The sequence below is a fragment of the Chlorocebus sabaeus genome, chromosome 10, assembly GCF_047675955.1.
Source record: "Chlorocebus sabaeus isolate Y175 chromosome 10, mChlSab1.0.hap1, whole genome shotgun sequence".
Classification (NCBI taxonomy): domain Eukaryota; kingdom Metazoa; phylum Chordata; class Mammalia; order Primates; family Cercopithecidae; genus Chlorocebus; species Chlorocebus sabaeus.
Genome location: NC_132913.1, coordinates 38,788,777 through 38,811,717, shown reverse-complemented (window position 1 = coordinate 38,811,717; position 22,941 = coordinate 38,788,777). Strand labels below are relative to the sequence as shown.

The 22,941-nt window shown below is 37.0% G+C and overlaps 2 protein-coding genes across 8 annotated transcripts in view; one reads left to right on the top strand and one right to left on the bottom strand.

Annotated features, from left to right (window-relative positions):
* The window catches only part of NEB (nebulin), a 223,338-nt gene extending 211,185 nt beyond the window's left edge, over positions 1-12,153 (top strand). The window contains exons 154-165 of one of the 3 annotated variants that reach the window (XM_038002139.2): positions 310-402; positions 992-1,084; positions 1,673-1,765; positions 3,750-3,842; positions 4,132-4,224; positions 4,529-4,621; positions 5,478-5,585; positions 5,691-5,874; positions 6,225-6,317; positions 7,488-7,634; positions 7,934-8,040; positions 11,581-12,153. In XM_038002139.2, the coding sequence (XP_037858067.2) occupies positions 310-402; positions 992-1,084; positions 1,673-1,765; positions 3,750-3,842; positions 4,132-4,224; positions 4,529-4,621; positions 5,478-5,585; positions 5,691-5,874; positions 6,225-6,317; positions 7,488-7,634; positions 7,934-8,040; positions 11,581-11,754 (1,371 nt within the window). In that variant the 3' untranslated portion in view covers positions 11,755-12,153. The remainder of the gene's footprint in view (positions 1-309; positions 403-991; positions 1,085-1,672; positions 1,766-3,749; positions 3,843-4,131; positions 4,225-4,528; positions 4,622-5,477; positions 5,586-5,690; positions 5,875-6,224; positions 6,318-7,487; positions 7,635-7,933; positions 8,041-11,580) is intronic. The other 2 variants (XM_073019680.1, XM_073019681.1) reach the window with 2 other exon arrangements.
* Positions 1-22,941, bottom strand: part of RIF1 (replication timing regulatory factor 1) — a 92,257-nt gene that overhangs the window by 8,863 nt on the left and 60,453 nt on the right. For 4 of the 5 annotated variants that reach the window (XM_007964960.3, XM_007964959.3, XM_038002138.2 and 1 more), the window contains one exon: positions 15,243-22,765. In XM_007964960.3, coding sequence (XP_007963151.3) covers positions 22,551-22,765 — 215 coding nt within the window. In that variant the 3' untranslated portion in view covers positions 15,243-22,550. Of the gene's footprint in view, positions 1-14,101; positions 14,239-15,242; positions 22,766-22,941 lie in introns of those variants that run through there. The other variant, XR_005241560.2, reaches the window with a different exon arrangement.

Below are 22,941 nucleotides of genomic sequence, written 5' to 3'. Positions count from 1 at the left end.
AACAACACCGAGATCTAACAGTCTCAAATCCTCATGTGATTGTTTAGGAGGCACTGTACTCACAAAAATGAAAAAAAAAATTAACATGGATAACTCTGACAGCCTTTTCCCAGCAGCTGAGGTCCCTGCTTCTCTAGAGGATGCAGATTCCCCATCCCAACAATGGCTTCCACTAAAGTAGTTGGTAGCATTTTGTCAGCATATAACTTCTGGTTCCTTGGATGACTCTTTTTTTCCTTACCCTTAAAATGTCCCAAGAAATGAAACGTTACCCATGGTTGTTTTTCTGGATGCTTTCTCATTGCACAGGTGTTATACAAAGAAAACATGGGCAAGGGAACCCCTTTACCTGTCACTCCTGAGATGGAGAGAGTCAAACACAATCAAGAAAATATTAGCTCGGTACTTTGGCAAGAAAAGAAAAAAAACTACTTATTTAATGATTTTGAAAACTTTCATGATTTAAAATAATACATATTAACCCTACTTTTTAAAGACAACTTAAATTTTGTGAATTTCTTCAGCAAATTTATCCTTTTTTCCTTTGGGCTACTTCTAGCCTAACACCATTCCCATTTCTAAAATACAGTTAATTTCAACTTTTTGTTTCATCTGATATTTTCAATCATTTTTTTAAAATAACGAGTTTTTCCGTTTGTGTGAATAACAACACCGAGTTCTAACAGTCTCAAATTCTCATGTGATTGTTTGGGAGGCACCGTACTCACAAAAATGAAAAAAAAAAAATAACATGGGTAACTCTGACAGCCTTTTCCCAGCAGCTGAGGTCCCTGCTTCTGTAGAGGGTGCAGATTCCCCATCCCAACAATGGCTTCCACTAAAGTAGTCGGTGGCATTTTATTAACATAACTTCTGGCTCCTTGGACACTGTTTTTTTTCTTAACAAGGAAGTTGATCTTACCCTTAAAACCTCTCAACAAATGAAATGTTACTCATGGTTGTTTTTTCTGGATGCTTTCTCATTGCACAGGTGTTATACAAAGAAAACATGGGCAAGGGAACCCCTTTACCTGTCACTCCCGAGATGGAGAGAGTCAAACACAATCAAGAAAATATTAGCTCGGTACTTTGGCAAGAAAAGAAAAAAAACTACTTACTGATTTTAAAAACTACTTTCATGATTTAAAATAATACATATTAATCCTACCTTTTAAAGACAACTTAAATTTTGTGAATTTCTTTAGCAAATTTATCCTTTTTTCCTTTGGGCTACTTCTAGCCTAACACCATTTCCATAATACAGTTAATTTCGATTTTTTTATTTCATCTGATATCTTCAATCATTTTTTTAAAATAACGAGTTTTTCCGTTTGTGTGAATAATAACACTGAGTTCTAACAGTCTCAAATCCTCATGTGATTGTTTGGGAGGCACCGTACTCACAAAAATGAAAAAATAAATAAATAAATATGGGTAACTCTGACAGCCTTTTCCCAGCAGCTGAGGTCCCTGCTTCTGTAGAGGGCGCAGATTCCCTGTCCCAACAATGGCTTCCACTAAAGTAGTCGGTGGCATTTTGTCAGCATATAACTTCTGGCTCCTTGGACACTGTTTTTTTTCTTAACAAGGAAGTTGACCTCACCCTTAAAACCTCTCAACAAATGAAATGTTACTCATGGTTGTTTTTTCTGGATGCTTTCTCATCGCACAGGTGTTATACAAAGAAAACATGGGCAAGGGAACCCCTTTACCTGTCACTCCCGAGATGGAGAGAGTCAAACACAATCAAGAAAATATTAGCTCGGTACTTTGGCAAGAAAAGAAAAAAAACTACTTACCGATTTAAAAAACTACTTTCGTGATTTAAAATAATACATATTAATCCTACCTTTTAAAGACAACTTAAATTTTGTGAATTTCTTTAGCAAATTTATCCTTTTTTTCCTTTGGGCTACCTCTAGCCTAACCCCATAATAACAAGGTTGCTTTAATCCATAAAGTTCTAATATCAAGAAGTAACAGATTTTCCAATAAAATATCCTTTTGCTTCTCTCTCCCCAAACTTACTCTCCATCCACTATCCCCAAGATCTCTTTGTTTTAGATATGCTTGAAACGTAGGATGGGTATGTGTGGGGTGGTAGAGTAGGTCCAACGGGGCTCTTTCTTGAATATGATTTTGTTGTGTTTTTGTGTCAATGACATCAGGTTCTAATTTACCCTGTCAGATTTGAACAAAGAGACCTTGGGAAAAACAATCCCTGATCCCCTCCTTTACGAATAATGATACAAATTATGATCCAATAGTAGTTTTGGCAATTATCAATTTACTTAAAAATGAAAGAGTCACCAGAATGGCTTTTTGTTTTACCAATTTTCGTTTTTTGTTGTTGTTCTTTAGTTTTACTGTAGTCTTTAACTGCAGACTTTAGTAAACCATTTCCTGTAAGCTTGTGCTCTATGACATATATGGTTGTAAATTACCCAGGGATCGAGGTTTGCATGGGGACTTCAGCTTTCAGTGGCAAATAACCTGTGGTCTCCACATTTCCACTGTCTGTAGGTTTCTCCAGTACTTGAGTGCAGTGCTTCTAAAACATTAGCACACATCAGAATAACCTGGAGGGTTTGTGAAGCCAGATTGCTGGGTCCTGCTCTAGTTTCTCATTCTGTAGTTCTGTTATAGAAGGGGCCAGAGAATTTGCATTTTTAACAAGTTCTCAAATACTGACCTTGCTGTCCAAGGACCCCACTTTGAGAACCACTATTTTAACAGAATTCTTCCTCTTGAATGTCATTTCCTAAATCTCCCATGTTTCCAAGAATGACACTGAGGGGGAGATACCGAGGTTGAGGATTTACCAGGATGTGTTATATATTTCTCATTTTCTGTTGATTTACCATGACAGTGATATAAGAGCCAAAAACCTTATTCCTTAATAAGCTTGATGTTGTATGAAACTAAAGAGGCAGAGTATAGAGGATAGCAAAAAAAAAAAAAAAGGGGGGGTAGGGGAAACCCTTTGCTTTGTCTGAGGGCCTACAGTTTTACTGATATGTCTATGAGAGTTTAAGTGCTGCAAAACAGTCCAGTAGAAAAACAGCTGCTGCGGGCCCGGTGCGGTGGCTCACGCCTGTAATCCCAGCACTTTGGGAGGCCGCGGTGGGAGGATCACAAGGTCAGGAGTTCAAGACCAGTATGACCAACATGGTGAAACCCCGTCTCTACTAAAAAATGCAAACATTAGCCGGGCATGGTGGTACACGTCTGTAATCCCAGCTACTCAGGAGGCTGAGGCAGGAGAAGTGCTTGAACCCGGGAAGTGGAGGTTGCAGTGAGCAGACATCGTGCCACTGCACTCCAGCCTGGGTGACAGAGCGACACTCTGTCTAAAATAAAACAAAACAAAACAGCTGACATTAGGAGCGGCCTCAACCTTCTCAGTGTGATTGCAGTTCATGCCTGTAACTCCTGTTTAGATCATCTCTCAGGGGCTTGACATTCAGAGACTAGTGGTTAAATGATGGTGGTTCCACATCCTTTTGAGGAACACCACAGGTCTCTCTTGCAGTCCTCAAGGGTTTCAGGGCAGGGGCCTATCCTGCAAACATTGTGTCTTGCTGTAACAACACTTAACTTCCTTGGGAAACATACTGCTTTCCATCTAACCTAATTGCCCAAATAGTTTGGGGCCCTAAAGATAATCAAAAGTTATCTGTACCATTTCCTTTTTTGGTAACTGTAACTCTTTTTCTTTTTGGCTTTTTGGATCCATTGGATTCACATAGGTTTTGTACAAAGAAAATGTGGGGAAAGCCACCCCAACCCCTGTCACTCCTGAGATGCAGAGAGTCAAACGCAATCAAGAAAACATTAGCTCGGTATTGTCTTGAGAAACAAAAGTGCTTTTAATTTTGCAAAATAACTCCTGCAGTTTGGCCTGCTCCTAACCCTGTCCCAGGTTAAAAACAAAATGCCAGTTACATTTGCATCTGCTCTAAATATCACACTACATTTACTGTAGCCATTAACTATTTTTAAGCTTTCTTCTTGAGAGGTGTTCTCACTAATAGTAATAGATTAAACATAGCGTTTCCCCCCAACTTGCAACATAATTAATAGTAATTATTACCTCGTAGTGACTTTTGGGCACAACTTTGTATCTCACAGGTGTTATACAAAGAGAACCTGGGGAAAGCAACCCCCACACCTTTTACTCCTGAGCTGGAAAGAGTGAAACGCAATCAAGAAAACTTTAGCTCGGTATTTTAGAAAGGAAAAATAAATCCTTAAAATTTTAACAGCCCTGGCAAACATGGTTATACCACTAATTTATCTTACGGTTTTTCCAAAACTTTTGTGTATCTTTAAAAATTCTTCCTTGTCCACTTAAACAACAAACCAACCCCACGAGGTCACAGTGATTTTACTTAACTTTTGCTTCCTACCATAACATTTTAATGGCTTTACCTTCAGTGTGATATAACTGAGCCATAACACGAGCTAAATGATTTTCAGACCTGGTTTTCTGCTGTCTGATGCCTGGATGCTCTTTTGGCTTCCCTAGGTATTATACAAAGAGAACATGAGAAAAGCAACTCCGACACCTGTTACTCCAGAGATGGAGAGAGCTAAGCGCAACCAAGAAAACATTAGCTCGGTATTTTCTAGGACTAAAAAGAAATAGTGCAACAACTTGGAAAATAACATTTTAACATCATAAAAACGCGTTTCTCATTCAACTGAAAAACACACTAAAATGTTAAAAGAGAAAAATGCAACATCTTGGAAAGTAACGTTTTTAACACCATAAAAATTTGCACTTATTCAACTGAAAATTTACACTAAAATTGACATTAACTGTGCTTTTACATTCCAAACCATCATACTAAACAAGATAATTGCCAATGTTTTCCTTCCCCCTTATACTTTACTTGAGGTAGTTCTACATAACCAACTATAACAAATTTACTTCCTAACATCCTCAATCTTCTGCTCTCCTATAGTTTTAAGATACTTTATGATATGGGTAATACTCTGAAATGAATGCCTTCTTTGGATATATTTTGGGGTTTTAGTGTCTAGAGGACTTTGATTTCTATATTAGCATACTGGTTTATGAAGTCTGGACATAACCTAAGGAAAATAATTACTTGTTTTAAAGGACAGTTCTTTCAAATTCCCTTCAATATCAGATTTAGAGTCAAATACCATCAAATATGTTGATGCTGTAATTCCTAGCAAATTTCAAGAGGTCACTTTCTTTTCAAAATTATATTGTGCCCCTTCTTTCAAAATGAGTTTCATTTTCGAAGTCAAAACAAGTCCTTTCTCTTCTGCTGCGGGCACTCCCGGTCCCCAGATTAGCCTGTTCCAAAATTGGTCATGTGTCTCACTGGGCCCCTTCAGTTGACCCAAGCGTCCCTCACCAGCTCCTTCCATCTCTATCTGCTGGAAAGGCTTTGAGGTTTCAGATTTAGGACAGCACCACTCATGCATGGTCTCTCCTCGATCAGGTTCTTTATTCTGATAGCTTCCGGAAACAAATACAAGGCAAAGCTGCCTATGTATTGGACACCCCCGAGATGAGACGGGTGAGGGAGACCCAACGGCACATCTCAACGGTGAGTCAGGAATTCTTTAAGACTGGCTGGCTGCCTGTCGGAATGTGTAAAAAGGGATATGGTCACACCATCATATTCTCATAAAGCAAATTCCTGACATTTCAGGTGAAGTATCATGAAGACTTTGAGAAACACAAGGGTTGCTTCACACCAGTGGTGACAGATCCTATCACTGAAAGAGTAAAGAAGAACATGCAGGACTTCAGTGACATTAACTACCGAGGTATTCAGAGGAAAGTGGTAGAAATGGAACAAAAACGGAATGACCAAGATCAGGAGACTATTACAGGTAACTGAGCCTGGGTTGGGGGAGCGGATTAATTTTAAGTTACCCACCTCTACCCGCTTTAACTGAGCGGGTAGAAGAACTAAAGTGACATTATCTACATCAAGTCAAAATATAAAAGACTTCAATCTGGTTTTTTTTGGGGTGCAAGAAAGCTCCTATTATCTCAGTTTACAAAGCTGGTATCTCTTCTACCTTATCTTTGTTCTCCTCTGAGGAGAAGACATGACCCAGAACCTAAGCTGGAATAAGTGTGATTCAATCCTCTGGTGGTTGTTAAAATTCATGCCTTGGTTTTCAAGTTATTGGAAAAGTCCAAAAACACTTGTTCTGATCATTGGTTTCCCTTTCAGGTTTACGTGTCTGGCGTACTAATCCTGGTTCGGTTTTTGACTATGACCCAGCAGAAGACAACATCCAGTCCCGAAGCTTACACATGATTAATGGTGTGTTACGCTGAAAAAGGCTTACAACATAAACATCACCATTTAGTATGCTAGAGTCAATGACTTTTATTTGGGCTCTGAAGTTCCTTCCCTCCAGGGTTTTCTGTTTTCTGAGCTGCCCATTTGGCATAAAAATACCTTATTAACTAGTGAGCAAAACTTATTTTCTAGACAAGTTCAAGTTAGAAAAAATTTTGCTTCACTGCCTCAGTACATGTTTCCTTCAGGCCCATTATTATCATTTCTAATTTTTTTCCAAAGAAAAAACAGTAGTAAATCTTTCTATTGGAGACATAATGAAAATACATAGGCAAAGGGAAGAGAAAGGATTTGACCTTTAGGAACTTCCTGAGCTCTACTGCATCAAGGAAGATTATTCATTACACAAAGCAGGCTGCACAACTTTATGTCTTCTATTCATGTTAAAAAGTAGAATACTAGCCTGGAAAACAGAATAAGACCCCTTCAATACAAACGATAAAAAAAAAAAATTAGCTGCGAGTGGTGGTGTACACCTGTAGTACCAGCTGTTCAGGGGGCTGAGGTGGGAGGATAGCTTGAGCCTAGGAGGTTGAAGCTGCAGTGAGCCGTGACTGTACCACTGCCCTTCAGCCTGAGCAACAGAGACTCCATCTCAAAAAAAAAAAAAAAAAATGTAAAAAAAGTAGAATATTAAGTAGAGACAGTCCTCAAGGGATTTGTACTCGAGTTTTCTGATGAAGACAGAAGTAAATTCATGGTTGCATTCTGACACGTGCAATTTTAAAGGTCTGCCCATGGTATTTTGGGAACACAGAGAAAGACTCTAAATTGATTTGCAGTTAGGGAAGACTTTCTGGAGAAGTTAAAGATGGAGTCTGAATGTGAATATTACTATCAATTCATTTTGGTGAGCCAGGAAAATTGGCAGGGCAGAGGGGAGATGCTACAAATAAGGCTCTTGGATTTGAAACCTGGCTATATGACTTAACTGTTCCATGACCTTTGGTCATTTACTTAAGCTCTCATCTGTAAAAATAAGAAAGACAAACCTACATCAGAATAACTGTGAGGGCTTGACCCACGGGAAACTGCTTAATACCATGCTTGGCAAAGATAACAATAACTGAGATTCAATAACTGTTAGGCATTACTAACATAGAAATTTCATGTTTGCTACATCTCTCCCAGTCCAAGCTCAGCGCCGCAGCCGGGAGCAGTCACGATCTGCCAGTGCACTGAGCATCAGTGGGGGTGAGGAGAAGTCTGAGCATTCAGAAGCGCCAGACCACCACCTTTCGACTTACAGCGACGGGGGTGTCTTTGCAGTCTCAACAGGTAAAAGTGCATGGCGCTGACTTTGGCAGTCATGTCCCACCCGACCAGCTCATTGGTGGTTACTATAAGAGATGCTTTGAGTAAAAAAATAAATTTTAAAAATTTTGATCCTTTCTTTTAATGAGACAAGACTAGAATTGTGGAGGGTTGCATGAAGTTAGATGTTTCATTTTCCTTGATTTCTCTTTTTGAAAATCGTTCTAAGTTGGGGGAAAAAGACATCACTCAGCTGCTAAACACAGATTAAAGGATACGTAGCCATTTTTCTTCTTATAAAGAATTTCCCCCCTTCTTTTCAGCTTACAAACATGCAAAAACCACAGAGCTCCCACAACAACGATCATCTTCAGTTGCTACCCAACAGACAACGGTATCTTCCATCCCATCTCATCCATCTACTGCTGGAGTAAGTGAATAATGACTTGCTTAAGTAAATTATTCTTAATTTTTGATATGTGCAAACATGAGCGTAAGTATTAGGTATTACGGTCTTTTTTTTTTTTTAACCCAACCTTCTATTTTATATAATGCTCTTTTATTACATGTTTCATATTAATGATATCAAAAAACTTTCATTATCAAACTCAAATTAATGAAAAGCATTATTCAATGATTTTTTTTAAAAAACCCAAACCTAAAGCAAAAGCATCAGTTTTGGCTCATTGGTCTCACCTACTATCTTAAACATTTGCTGCTTGGAATCATTTATAGGTTGGGCGTAGTGAATCATGCCTATATTGCCAGCTTTGGGAGCATAACACTACGACTGATATGAACAATCTTTGTATGAAGACAACTGTCTTTACTAAATGATATACAAGGTCTAGATAAGTGTTAGACCTATTATATTTAAGGAAGGGAATATTGTAAAGTTCTAATTTTCCCTGAAATAAACCAATGCATTCAATTCCAATATAAATCCCAATAGCATTTAAAAAAACTGTGCTAATCCTAAAATTTGAAAGAGATGCAAGAATAATCAAGTAAAATTTGAAAATGATAATACTTAAGGACTCAACTAAAAAAGAGCAAAACATACTATAAAGCTATTAAAATTAAATATGGATTTAGCATGGCAATAGATATAAAAATAGATGAAGTCCAGAAACAGACCCTAAAAGAATTATAAATCAGCAGGAAAGGGGTAAGTTATTTAATTACATGATCTGAGGTAACCAGTTATCTATTTAGTAAAATAATAAAATTAGATACTCATCTCAAAGCATAAACTGTAGCTGTACCAAAGATTTAGATGTAAAATACAAAACTGTAGAAGTAAAAAGAATAATGGAGAATTTTTTTTTTTTTTTTTTAGAGACAGGGGTCTCACTCTATCACCCAGGCTGGAGTGCAGTGGCACGATCACAGCTCACTGCAATCTCGACTTCATGGACTTAAGCAATCCCCCAGCCTCAGCCTCCAGAATAGCTAGGACGACAGGCATGTATGCCATGCCAGGCTAATTTTTTTTTTTTTTTTGGTAGAGGCTCATTATGTTGCCCAGACTGGTCTCGAACTCCTGGGCTCAAGCCCTCTGCCTGCTTTGGCCTCCCAAAATGCTGGGATTACAGCCATCAGCCACTTAGCCCGGCCACAATAATTTTAAAATATAATGGGGAAAGCCTTCCTAGGCAAATTCCAAAGTCTAGAAGTATAAAAGCCTGGCCAATTTGATCATAAAATTTTAAATGTTTCCATAACAAATACAAACATATCAGACTGGGAGAAAACATTTACAGAATATATAACAAAAATATTAATATTGAAAAAGAATAAAGCACTCTAAAATTCACTAATAATTCCCCTCACCCTCAAAATAGGATTTGGAAGACTAAGGATAATTTATGGCAAAATAAATAAAAGTGGCCAACAAAAAAAGATGTTCACTAGTAACCAGGAATATAAAATAAAAATAAAAGTGCTAATAACCAGGAATATAAAAAGTAATAAAGTATATAATACAAAGTATCGAATTGAATCAAATATGATCATATTGTATCATATTCAAACATTTTAATAGCAAACTTTAAAAATTAGGTCAGGAATGGTGGCTCACGCCTGTAATCCCAGCACTTTAGGAGGCTGGGGTGGGAGGACTGCTTGAGTCCAGGAGTTTAAGAGCAGCCTAAGCAACAAGGCAAAACCCCATCTCTATTTGTAAAATTATATATATATGTAAGTTTAAACACATATACCATTTGACCTAAAACTTTCACCTTTAAAAGCTTTTTCTTCAGAAATTATTTGCCCAAAGATAAATGCTAAGATGCTCATTATAGCGTAAGAAAAAATGGTGACAACTAAATGTCCAGAAAAATGAAAATGGCTGAATAATTCGTGATCTTACTAAAATGTGAAATTCTCTGCAGCAGTCAAAAAGGGTAAGACACAGCTATATTTATATGGAAAGACTTCCAAGCTATATTAAATGGAAAGAACAAATCACAGTATTATTTATAGTAATGTTCCACTTATGCAAAGGGGAAAGGAAATCTACTTGTGAATTTGAATATATGCATGTGTATTTCAGAATGCAAAAAAAAAAAAACCCATATAGGTTATATCCAAAACTACTAACCAGTGGCTGCTCCTAGGAAGAAACTTTTGAAATTATCAATTATTATATACCTCCAAATTATTACAATTTTAACACTGTGGAGGATAGCTTTGAGAAACTTTTACTACTGGTATGCTCCCAAATTCCTAGAGTGAAAGATGACATGCAATAGTGCTATGGATTTTCAAATTCTTCTCTAAAATACAAGACTGACCTCTTCAAAAGGTAGAAAAAGGCCATAAATAAAAGTAGCAGCATATTGTCTTTTCTGTCAGTACACACACACGCACGTTCGCGCACACACAATTTTATGGATACGTAACTTAGTATGAAGTTCATACTTTAAAGTGTACAATTCAATGATTTTTTTTTTTTAGTTTTTTTCAACCATCACCATAATCTAATTTTAGAATGTTTTCATCACCATAAAAAAAACTGTATTCAAAACTCTTCTGGTGAATTAAAAACAAATGCTGGTGCCCACTGGCATTCATTCTCCATCCCCAACTTATCCCTTTCTGCTCCATCCAATCCCAGGTATCCATTTCCTGTCACTATATTATTTGGCTACCCAAGACATTTCATATAAATAAAACCATACATATACTGACTTTGGTGCATGGCTTCCTTTACTTTTGAAGTTCATCCATGTTGTATCATGTATTAGTACTTTATTGTTACTACCCAATAATAGATCTGTATGGATATACCACATCTTGCTTATGCATTCATCAGTTAGTGGGCATTTAAATTGTTTCCACTTTTTGACTATTAAGAGTAATGCTGCTATGGACATGGATGTACAAATTATTGTGCAGACCTATGTCTTCATTCTTCTTGGGTATACACCTAGGAGTGGAATCTGCTGGGCCATAGGGTGATGCTGTATTTAACATGTGATAACTGCCAAATTCCAAGTTGGCTGCACTCTTTTTCCACTCCCACAGTGGTTTATGAAGGACCCAATTTCTCTACATCCCCTCTAACATCTGTTACTGTCTTTTTTATTATCACCATTCTGGCATGTGTGAAGGGGTATCTCATTGTGGTTTTAATAATTTGCATTTTCTAGATGACTAATTTTGAGCATCCTTTTGTGTGCTTTTTGGCTGTCTATCTTTTTTGGAGAAATGTCTATTCATATCCTTTGCTTCTTTTGGTGGGGGAAGGCATTGAGTTGTAGGAGTTCTTCATATGTTCTGGATATTGTCTATCAGATATATGATTTGCAAGTACTTCCTATTTTGTGGGTTCCTTTTGTTGATGGTTGCACATTCTCTTTTGTTCAACTTAAGTTTGTGAAGTCAGTCCTGAGACATCTCACAAATAGATGTGTGCTGTTGCAAATCCAACATATAATATTTCCCCTTTTTCCATCCCCACGAATAGAAAATCTTCCGTGCCATGTATGACTATATGGCTGCTGATGCAGATGAGGTGTCTTTCAAGGATGGAGATGCCATCATAAATGTTCAAGCTATTGATGAAGGTTGGATGTATGGCACTGTGCAGAGGACTGGCAGGACCGGAATGCTCCCAGCCAACTACGTTGAAGCTATTTAGGCATTTCAAAGCATCACACTTGTCTGCAGGACCTACAGATCCTACTAGACTCTCCACTGTTACCTAAGTTCTCAAGCTGCCTATGGTTTTTCTGTGTCAATGTGATTTATGGTAGTACCATCCTTTCACCTTTGGGTTTTAAAATAAGTTGCAGAATAGACATTTTAAAAGCTTCTGCAATATTATTTCTGTGCCTAGCATCTTTCTCCATTATAAACATGTTTTAACATTATTTCTTTTCTAAAACAGGGATTTTGAATATGCCAAACACATTAAAGGAAAAATAGCAGAGATGTTCACTTTTTCCTTGCTTACTGATTGATAATGCTTATTATTCAGTTCTGAAATTATAAACTTACAATCAATACAAACTAGGAACTAATAAAACCTCTAATTCTGCAACACTCTGTGAATGGAATGAGCATTATTTATTTTTAATGGTTTTAATATCTATAAAAATTCAATGAAGCAAATTCTACATAAAATTACTAAAAAATTATCTAAATTTTAAAAATGTTATGCATAAGAAGAGACATTCTCAAAATTCGATCTATACTTGCATTCAACAAGCTTCTCTTACAGTTTTAAGAACACCTGTGGACTCCAATCCTAAACTTCAGGGCTTCCCATCTGCATCCAGTAGGATGGCAGCATGTGGCAAAGGCAAAGGGATGAAGCAACCATAATGGCTTAATGTTTAAGACTTCTTCCCAAAAGGCAGATAAGTCCCTGTAACTTTACAGGCGCAGCAATGCTGTCTCAAGCTTTGAGACTCACAGGGAGCAAATGCTCTTACAAAGAGCGCACTCACTTGTGAATGACCAACATACACCTGTATGCCAGGCACTAGGTTAGATGCTGAAGCTCAAGTGAAGAACAAGAGACAGTTGGTGCCCTCAGGGAATTTACAGACCCAAGAAAAGGCAGATTATGCCTAACCATCCAAATGGTGCCAGAGATTGCTACTCTCCTGCTCCCATCTTGCCTTAAACTGGATAAAAATGCAAGTTAGGCAACAATTCTATTGTGATTTCCAACTCCCAAACTTTTAGAATACTAAAGTATATGCTATCTCCATTACAATGATTTGTGTGGAGACAGAGTCTCGCTCTGTTGCCCAGGCTGGAGTGTAGTGGCCCAATCTCTGCTCACTGCAGCCTCTCCCTCCTGGGTTCAAGCGATTCTCGTGTCTCAGCCTCCTAAGTAGCTGACTAGTAAGTGTGCACCACCACTACAGGTTGTTTGTATTTTTAGTAGAGACAGGGTTTTGCCATATTGGCCAGACTGGTCTTGAACTCCTGACTTCAGAGGATCCACCTACCTCAGCCTCCCAAAGTGCTGGGATTACAGGCCTGAGCCACTGGACCTGGCCTGGCTGGTTTAGTTTTAAATTTCCTATTTACTTTATCGGTTTGCCAAGGTACAGTTTGCAGTTGCTATTGCAAAAACAGAACTTTTGTCTCTTATAGATTTTTCTTTAGAGCCTGGAAAATGTTCAACATGCAGCTGACTTTCCAAGATCCTCGGGTTCACATCCACAGATTCAACCAACCATGAATCAAAAATATTCAGAAAAAAGATGGTCACATCTGTACTGAAGAGCTGAACTCTTTTCTTATGATTAGTCCTTAAAGAATACAGCATAACATATTTACATACACTTACATAATATTAGGTATTATAATCAAGAGATGATTTAAAGCACAGGTCCCCAGCCTTTCTGGCACTAGGGACCGGTTTCGTGGAAAACAATTTTTCCACACAACAGGGAAGGGTGGGGAATTAAACTGTTCCACCTCAGATCAGGTGTTAGATTCTCATAAGGAGCACAAACCTAGATCCCTCACATGTACAGTTCATGAAGAATTTAATGTGGCCACTGAGCTGACAGGAGGCAGAGCTCAGGTGATAATGCGTGCTCACCGGCCACTCAACCTCCTGCTGTACAGTCTGTTTCCTAACAGGCCATGGACCGGTACCATTCCACAGCCCATGGGTTGGGGAACCCTGATTTAAAGTATATGGGAGGATGTGCATAGGTTATATGCAAATATTAGGTCATTTTATACTAGGGATTTTTTTTTAACATTCATAAGGTGGGGGTGGTCCTGAAACCAATACGCCATGGATAGTGAGGGATGACTATATGTATAAAAGTAGAGAATCCACCAACTAGCCTCAAAAATTATCAACTCACGGTTAACCTTGTTTCTTCTCCACCCAACCAATGCACTCCTCCCATTACCTTATAACTTCCTTATAGTTAATCTTATTATAGATTAGTCACCTTTCAGTGTGTATCTTACAAAGGACTCTTAAAACATTAATCACAAGAAAATTAACACACCTTAAAAACTGGCAATCAATATCCAATGTTCTAATCTTCCTGCCATCTGCTTGTGCTTGTTGGTCCAACGATACTAGGGAAGTCCTTTGAATATATCTCCACTACCACGTAGGCTGCAAAGAGCCATCTTCAAGAAACTATAAAAGGGAGAAATTAGGTCTACGGGTTACATCTCAACCAAATCTCACTCAAATGTATGAACTATATTGTGTCCCACCCTCCCACCCCCAAATTCATGGTAAGTCCTAACCCTAAGGCCTCAGAATGTGACCTTGGAAATAGGATCCTTGCAGATGCTGTTAATTCAGATGAGGCCCTAATCCAACAGCCTTGCTATCCTGATACAAGGGAAATTTGGACAAATACACAGGCACACAGGGAGAGTGTCATATGAAGATGGGAGATTGGGGAAATACCTCTCCTGCCTAAAATGGCCAGCAAATCACCCATAGCTGGGGAGAGGTATGGGACAGATACTTCCACATGGTCCTCAGAAGGAACAAACCGTGCTGATACCGTATCTCAGACCTCTACTATTCAAAACTGAGACAATACATTTCTGTTAACTCACTATGTTTGCGGTACTGTTACAGTAGCCCTAGGAAACTAATACAGTATCTTTCAACATCACTGTTTACCTAATTGTTGTGGTTTTTTTTTTCCTTAAAACTATGGAGCTTTTCTTCGGCTGCACCAAGTTGCTTGGTTCTGCAGAGGAAGCTAAGGTCACGTTGGGGTGAAGCATTTACTTCATCTGGTGACTAGCCTGGCAGCGTCAGCTCTGCTCTCACCCAAACCATGTGGACTCCCTCTCTCCAAGCTTGCCCGCATCTACTCAGCCCTTATTTGACGAAACCTCTCTTGTAACAAGTTCAATGAAAAACTGAACTCATTAACAACGAAAAAAAACCACCATCTCTGGATTTAGAAACCAGTGGAACCCGTAAAACTATGCATAAATCAGAACATCTCTGTGGTTAAAAAGGCCATAAAAGGGGAAAAGGAAAAGCAACGGTTCATGTTTGTAGAGAAATATAATGTACATTTTGTGGCATTTGAATTAAGCTATTCATACTCATTTCAGATCTCACTAAAACAAAACAAAAAACCAAAATGTAGCCAACAAAAACAAGTACCAGAGTTTAGTTTTCATAGTTTTATTTCAGGTAAAAGTGCATTTCTTAAAAAATGTTTCAATATCCAGTTTCCATTGGCAAGTGATAACAGTTAATCCTCAATGATTCATGAAAAGTTTTATTGTGAATCAAACATAGATTCTGCCCCCCTCAAGAGTCATAAAGAACCAGAAATAGTACCTGTAAGTGTGCCTGCTTCAAACACTGTATAAAGCAGTGGTCCCCTAACCTTTTTGGCAATAAGGACCAGTTTCGTGGAAGACAATTTCCACAGACAGAGGTGTTGGAGGAGATGGTTTCAGGATGAAACTGTTCCACCTCAGATCATCAGGTATTAGATTCTCATGAGCGCACAATCTAGATCTTGCATGTGCAGTTCACAATAGGGTTCATGCTCCTGTGAGAATCTAATGCCACCCAGGAGTTTGGGACCCCTAGTATAAAGCATTACACAATCAAATAAAACTGACTACACCATTATTTCCATTATTTGCAGGTAACTGAGTAATTAACAAGTACTTCTGTTAGGTTTCAACTTAAATCATTTTTAAGACTTATCAAATATAAATACTTTGTGAATGTAAAACTAAGCTCTCTTACAGTTTACCAAATGATGGGGACAACAATATTATAGGGTTAATAAATGACTGATTTGGCGTTTATCAGTCTTTTTCTAAGTGCTATCAGTCAGGTCTATCCACAGGAGGTAGTGCAGAAAGCAACTGATAATTCACAGACCATCAAAGTTCCTTAACATCATGGTAAATACTAACTATAGTTTGAGAGTTTAAGTAGAAAAAAGAAGTGTACTTTTAAAGTACTAGTGTTTCCTAGTATCTGTGTAATTTGAGCAACAGTAAAACACATAAGTAAAATCAGGAGAAGCCATTTTGGAAAATACAGGGGTAATAGAAATATATAAGAATTCAAGACCTCACTCTGCCAGCTAGAAGCAAATAACTAGACTAACATGCCATGTATGAGCAAAACCTTCCCCCATAAAAGGGATCGACAAACTCTTTTAAAAAAGGCCAGACAGTATTTTGACTGTTGGAAGCCATACAGACTGTTATACTACTAAACTCAGCCACCATAGTAGGAAAGCAACTAAAGACAATACATAAATGAGCACAGCTGTTCCAATAATACTTTATTTCTGGATACTGAAATTTTAATTTAATGTTTTCATGTGTCACAAAATATCCTCTTTCTTTTGACTTTTTTAACCATTAAAAAATGTAAAAACCAGTCTCAGCTCACAGGTAGTATAAAAAACAGGTGGCATGCTACCATTTGCCAATCTGTGCTCTGTAAAAACCTCAGAAGTTAAGATTGCCATCCTTCAGTTTCTATATTCAAAACCAATTTTCCTCTTAATTCTGTTTTCTTTTGGAAACCTCCTATTCTATAAAAATAAAAAATTCTTTAGACACTTGTTATTAAATAATGTATCAAAATAATTGTTACACCATACTCTGTTTTCAGTTCCATGATACTTTATTTTGAAGGTGATCTTCCTAGTTATATGTTGTTATCTGTTTAAGAAACAAAGCTGCCTTTTGTTGGAAATACTTATTTACTGCTTTTGGGGGAGTAATACTGTATTTTAACATAATCCCTCAGGGTATTTATGAACATCAATTATAATACTGTGCTATGTACAGAACAGCTCTCAGAGACTATAGGCTATCAGTTATTTCTGAAGTACATATGAGTATACAGGACAGGTTGTCTCTCTACTAAATGGACTATGTATTAAAATTCCAGCTCAATCTGCCTTTTCCATTCTCTTCAACTCATCACTTCTCAGTGCATCAATTTCTATCAGCATATAAGCTTCCTGTCCAGTAAATTTAGCTTTATCTACAATTATAAATTGGCACACTGTGGCCAAAAATATTCCCTCTGCTTCAAGTAGAGTACAAAAGTTAGTTTTTTTCTTACTTGTGACATCAACAATGGAAAATATTGTCTTCAATTTTTTGGGTAAGATGAAGGGTGATCTTTTATTCCAATGGTATTTAGAGCTTACCATGTCATATTTGGTTTTAACTGTTCTTTGGAGAAAGAAAGGCTTAGTATGTAAAGAAAAACATGATTAGGACCACACTGGAAAATTTAACATTCTATTTCAGAACTGAGTAAATTCTCACAACTGTTTAGACTACTATATTAAATATTTATAGATCTTCAAACTTCAATGACTTACATTTTAATAGCTACTTGCAAAGAGCAATATGTAAAGCCTGGCACATAACAGACTTACTAACTGGACATCAGAAAGCACGAAACCCAATTTGTTTTACAGATCAAACTATCAATAAATTTTGATAAACAAATTTTTAAAATCTATTACTTTTCGGCTACATTTTCCTTAGTGCTTTCAGGTTAGTTCTTACAGATTATTTAAATATGTGAGGAAAATCTAACACCTTAACAGAATTCCAAGAAAAGCTCACTTTTCAAGAATCAAATCAGTCAACTCTTGCAAATTTAACTTTATAATGAAACAGTAATTTTCAACCACGGAATATAACAGAAAATTAAGTGACTAGAGGCCTGCAGTATAATGAAAGGGTGTATATGCTAGACGGACTTCTTCATTACAGCACTACTAAATTTAACAGCCAGATTAATATTAGGGGTAGTGTCGATTTTCCATGTTTATTAATAAAATAATGACCCATAATAGAAGGCAAGATTTATTTAGAGACTAAATATATTCTAATACTTAGAAATCAACTTTTATGTTAATAAAAACATAACCCACAAATACTCATGAGAAAATACTCTGTCTAATTTGCCTCATCAATAAGACTCTTTATAACATGAAATTATTAAAGTCTGCCTATTTAAAAAATAAATTGTCCATATTTTAAAAAGGCTCTTAATAAAGAAGCACGATGACGCTTAACTTTCTTAAAATGTTTGAACTTTTAAGACTTCAAAACCAGTCTGTATCCCCAATTCATAAAATTGACGGAGTTATAAAAGGACTTGAACCTGCTTGGGTTACCAAAACCTAATACACAGCCTGAAGCCTCTTAGGCCCATCTACCAGTGCAGTTCACAGGCATCTGTATGAATCACCTGGGACTGTGTTTAAAAAGACTCACGAGGCCCACTGCAGATCTACTGAATCAGAATCGGCTTGTTCATATGCACATCCAAGTTTGAGAAGCGCTATGTTAGAAATCAAAACCTCACTCTAATGTTTCTATACAAAGGACAAGGTCTTTCTAATGGCTTAGGAATAAGATAGACATGGGTTGCAGTAATGAGGAAACAGTCTCCTCCCCACACCCAAGTTTTAGTCTAACAATGCCAACTAACTGCTGTTTTATAGCCTCCTAGGCTGAAGGACAAATTAACTTCCGGAAAAATCAATTATGAAGAATATGAGATGAAACCTAGGCCTTTCTTACTGAATTAAAGTCAAAGTTGGAAGAAAAAAATTAACTCATTTATACTTTTTTTTAAAAAAAGCAATTACTCTATTCTCATTCCTTTACCTTAAAAAATAAAACTTCGGGGGGGGGGGGGGGGAGAGGGGGGAGGGATGGCATTGGGAGTTATACCTGATGTAAATGACGAGTTGATGGGTGCAGCACACCAACATGGCACATGTATACACATGTAACAAACCTGCACGTTGTGCACATGTAACCTAGAACTTAAGAAAGTATAATAAAAATAAAAAATAAAACTTCACTTATATATTCATGATCCCCACCATTTCCTCTAATTTTGTTTGTTGCCTCACAACTTACTCTTCACATTTTTATGATGTTTAAATTGTAACAGAGTCTTTGACTATCTTATCTTCAAGCTGTACAAAAAAAAAAAATCCATGGGCAATGTTAGAATTAAACTTTTTATTTTTATTTTGGCAAGACAGAGACTTGCTCTGTCACGCAACGGCATGATCTCGGCTCACTGCAACCTCTGCCTAATAGGTTCAAGCAATTCTCATGTCTCAGCCTCCTGAGTAGCTGAGATTACAAGTATGCACAAACATGCCTGGCTGATTTTTGTATTTTTAGTAGAGACAGGATTTCGACCCATTGGCCAGGTCAGTTTTGAACTCCTGGACCCAAGTGATCCACCTGCCCTGCCTTCAATCCTGCTTTTAATGTTCAGGTTTAAATCTTGTTTTTGACTGTATTATCCAATAGCATTATTTAACCTGATTCAACCTTTATCTGAAATTAAAGCGCCATATGATTCAACAATGGTTTTCAAACTTGTACAAGTGGCAAAGCAGTTTTAATGATGAGGTCACTGAAATACTGAAAATTTAAATCTACTCTAAAATTCAAAATAGATTTCATACATATAAGAATGATGGGCCAGGAACAGTGGCTCACACCTGTAATTCCAGCACTTTAGGAGGCTGAGGCAGGTGGATCATCTTGAGGTCAGAAGTCCAAGACCAACCTGGCCGATATGGTGAAACCCCATCTCTACTAAAAATACAAAAATCCGGTTGTGGTGGCAGGCGCCTGTAATCCCAGCTACTCAGGAGGCTGAGGCAGGAGAATCGCTTGAACCCAAGAGGTGGAGGTTGCAGTGAGCCGAGATCGCACCACTGCACTCCAGCCTAGGCAGCAAGGGCGGAACTCCATCTCAAAAAAAAGAAAAGGGCCGGGCGCGGAGGCTCACACCTGTAATCCCAGCACTTTGGGAAGCCAAGGCGGGCAGATCACGACATCAGGAGATCAAGACCATCCTGGCTAACAGTGAACCCCTCTCTACTAAAAATACAAAAAATTAGCTCGGTGTGGTGTGGCGGGCACCTGTAGTCCCAGCTACTCAGGAGGCTGAGGCAGGAGAATGGCGTGAACATGGGAGGCAGAGCTTGCAGTGAGCCGAGATGCACTCCAGCCTGGGTGACAGAGTGAGACCCTCTCAAAAAAAAAAAAAAAAAAGATACTACACTCCACTCCTGTATGCCACTAGTTTTTTCTTCTTAAATATGCATAAGACAATTAAGACACCACATTTGAGTGTTCTTATTATTATCTGACATTTGTTTTATTAACCATTAGAAAAGATTTGAAAAAACGAATTCCATTTTAATAGTGAGAACACAGTGGAGCTAATCATGGAATATTAATGTTTTGCTATTTGGGAATTACTAAGGGGGAAATTTGCAGGAAATTTTAAGGCAAGAATATTGCAAGTTAGTTGCCAAAAATATATGCTTATAGCCATAGCAAAATGAAGATTCAGCATGCTTGTCTTTGCTCCCAAATACTTTAAATGCAACCTTATTAAACTACAATGTTTTTAAAATTAATGCTTGTGCTTACATAAAATTCAGTGATTTAAGTACATGATACTCACTTGGTCACATTTTCTGCTATTACTGTTCGGCTTCCCAAGAATTTCATTCAATCAGCAAGTTTAGTTCACACAAATGTTAAGGCACATAGTCATGAAACGAGCTAATTTTAATTCTGAAGTGTGTTAGGAACGTAACCTGCTCCCCTATGCCCCAAACACATATACATACCTGCTTATTCATACCTGTTTGCTAAAAACTCATGTGCACCTCTTTACTGTTAAATACAATTTGGGAAATAAATGATGTAAAATGTAAATCATAATTATAATTCCTTCCAAAGAAATTAGTATTTTTCTCTAGTTACTTCAAGTCACAATCCTTAATTCAATGATCCCAGAATTCTTTATAAAACCATCCTTGGTATATGAATATCTTATTTAGACCCAAAAATATCTGTGGTTATGATGAATTTATGATGATGAAAAAAGACACCAACTTTTATAGGGGCTGATGAAAAAAGACACAAAGTTTTATAGAGATCCCTGAATACAGGAGAGCTAACTAGGCACAAGGATTAAACTTTCTATGACTTGCTGTAGAACGTGTGCCTTGCTAAGTAGGGATTAGCTTCTGAATAAAACGTGAAAACTGAGATCACTCACTCATTCTATTCAGAGAACAAGTGAGATATATTGTCAGTTTAAAAAGATGAAACAAATATGGGAAGTCAGGCACTAATATTAGTTGGCAAAATTTACAAAGGTTTTAATTACATACCTATTTAAAGAAAGAAAACCTAGGCAAAACAGACATATATTAAAAACAACAGTTTCAATTTTCTTCCAAGTTTGCTTTTAGATGAAGGTTTAAAAAGCAGATCAACTCTAGATTTCGTACAGTCCAACTTGCTGTGAAATACTGAAACTAACTTTCCTTTAAGAAATGTAAGGAGGCACACTTTCTAGTGGCTGATACCCTCTTCCAAACCAAAAGTAGTAAGAAGGGTAGGAACAGCAAAGTTATTGTGTAACATTTTCTTATTTCTATAATTTTACTTATACTGGATACTTTTAAAAAATAAATTCATGTTTTAACTAAGACTGTTAACTAAGTACAAAACTATTGTTGTTGTATTTGCAGATACAGAATCCTACAAATATGTGCAACAAGTCCATGAAGCACTTCTACCGTCCATACTGATATTTCAGTATTTAATATATACAAAATGTTTCTATTGAACAGAACCAAGGTATTCACAATAAGCTGCAGAAAAACCCATGCAGTTAACGAAGAATGAAATTTATAAATTAAAAACATTGTCATCTATACATAATGTACAATCATGCATTTAAAAATCAATACTATACGTCTCATAAGAATAAATTTTCACAGTCAACTGCTGCTGCACGAATATTTGCTAATGCAAATGAATAAAATCTTAGTAAATTCTGTATTAATATTTTAACCCCCAGAAGTTGCAACTTTTCTCATTTTTCTTGAAAGCTGTCCAAAGTTGACATATGCAGGAAAAGTTTCAATTCTTTCGTATTTCATTTGAGGTTTTCAACCAAAAACAAACTTCCTAAACCTCAGGCCCAACAAACATGAATTAAACAAACAAACCAAAGTATAAATACCTTTATCAGTTCAGCAAAAACTCAAAGAAAAATGTTCAATTTTACTTAAAGTATTTTAACATGTTTCACCAGAATATGCACAGGTTTAAGAAAGTATGAAATAAACTGTATAGCTCTATTACCAGTTTTGCTTTCACATCTCAGATCATTAAGTTTCCTGAAAAACCACACGTAGCAGCCAAGAAAATACATTATATGAAAAAAAAGATCTTACATAATGAACTTACAAAATTGAACTTACACAATAAGCCACTGTCCTTCAGGGTTTGAAATGTTACCAACTTTGCAAACAGTCTCTTCTTTGAAATTGTGCTATTATTTCAGAACTTGTTTCCTCAATCAAGAAATCCAGTGATGTTTTAAAAAACCTTCAATTTTCTCTTAAAATACTAAATAGAATTTTCATGGGATGGTGATCTCCAACGTGACTGTAGATTTTTTATTATACAGTTTGCCATACTACTTAGTTTCTCGTGCATTTCAAATAGTTGGCTTCCTGAATAATTATGAAGATCTTCTGAATCCAGCTGAAGAGCAAGAGCACTAATCTGTGCCACAAGATTTTTGGATAATGGAGTTTCTAACGGAACAGGATCAATTGTATCTAAAAGAGAAAAAAAGCACAACTAAATCTATACCAGACAAAAACTAAATTATTTACATGATCTTTTAAGTTAGTCCAAGTGCCTAGGTTTCAAATTGAAAGCTCAGGCTTAGGTACCTCACTCTTCATGAGGACAAGTCGACAAAAAAAAATCTACCATAGCTGCTGCTTCTTAT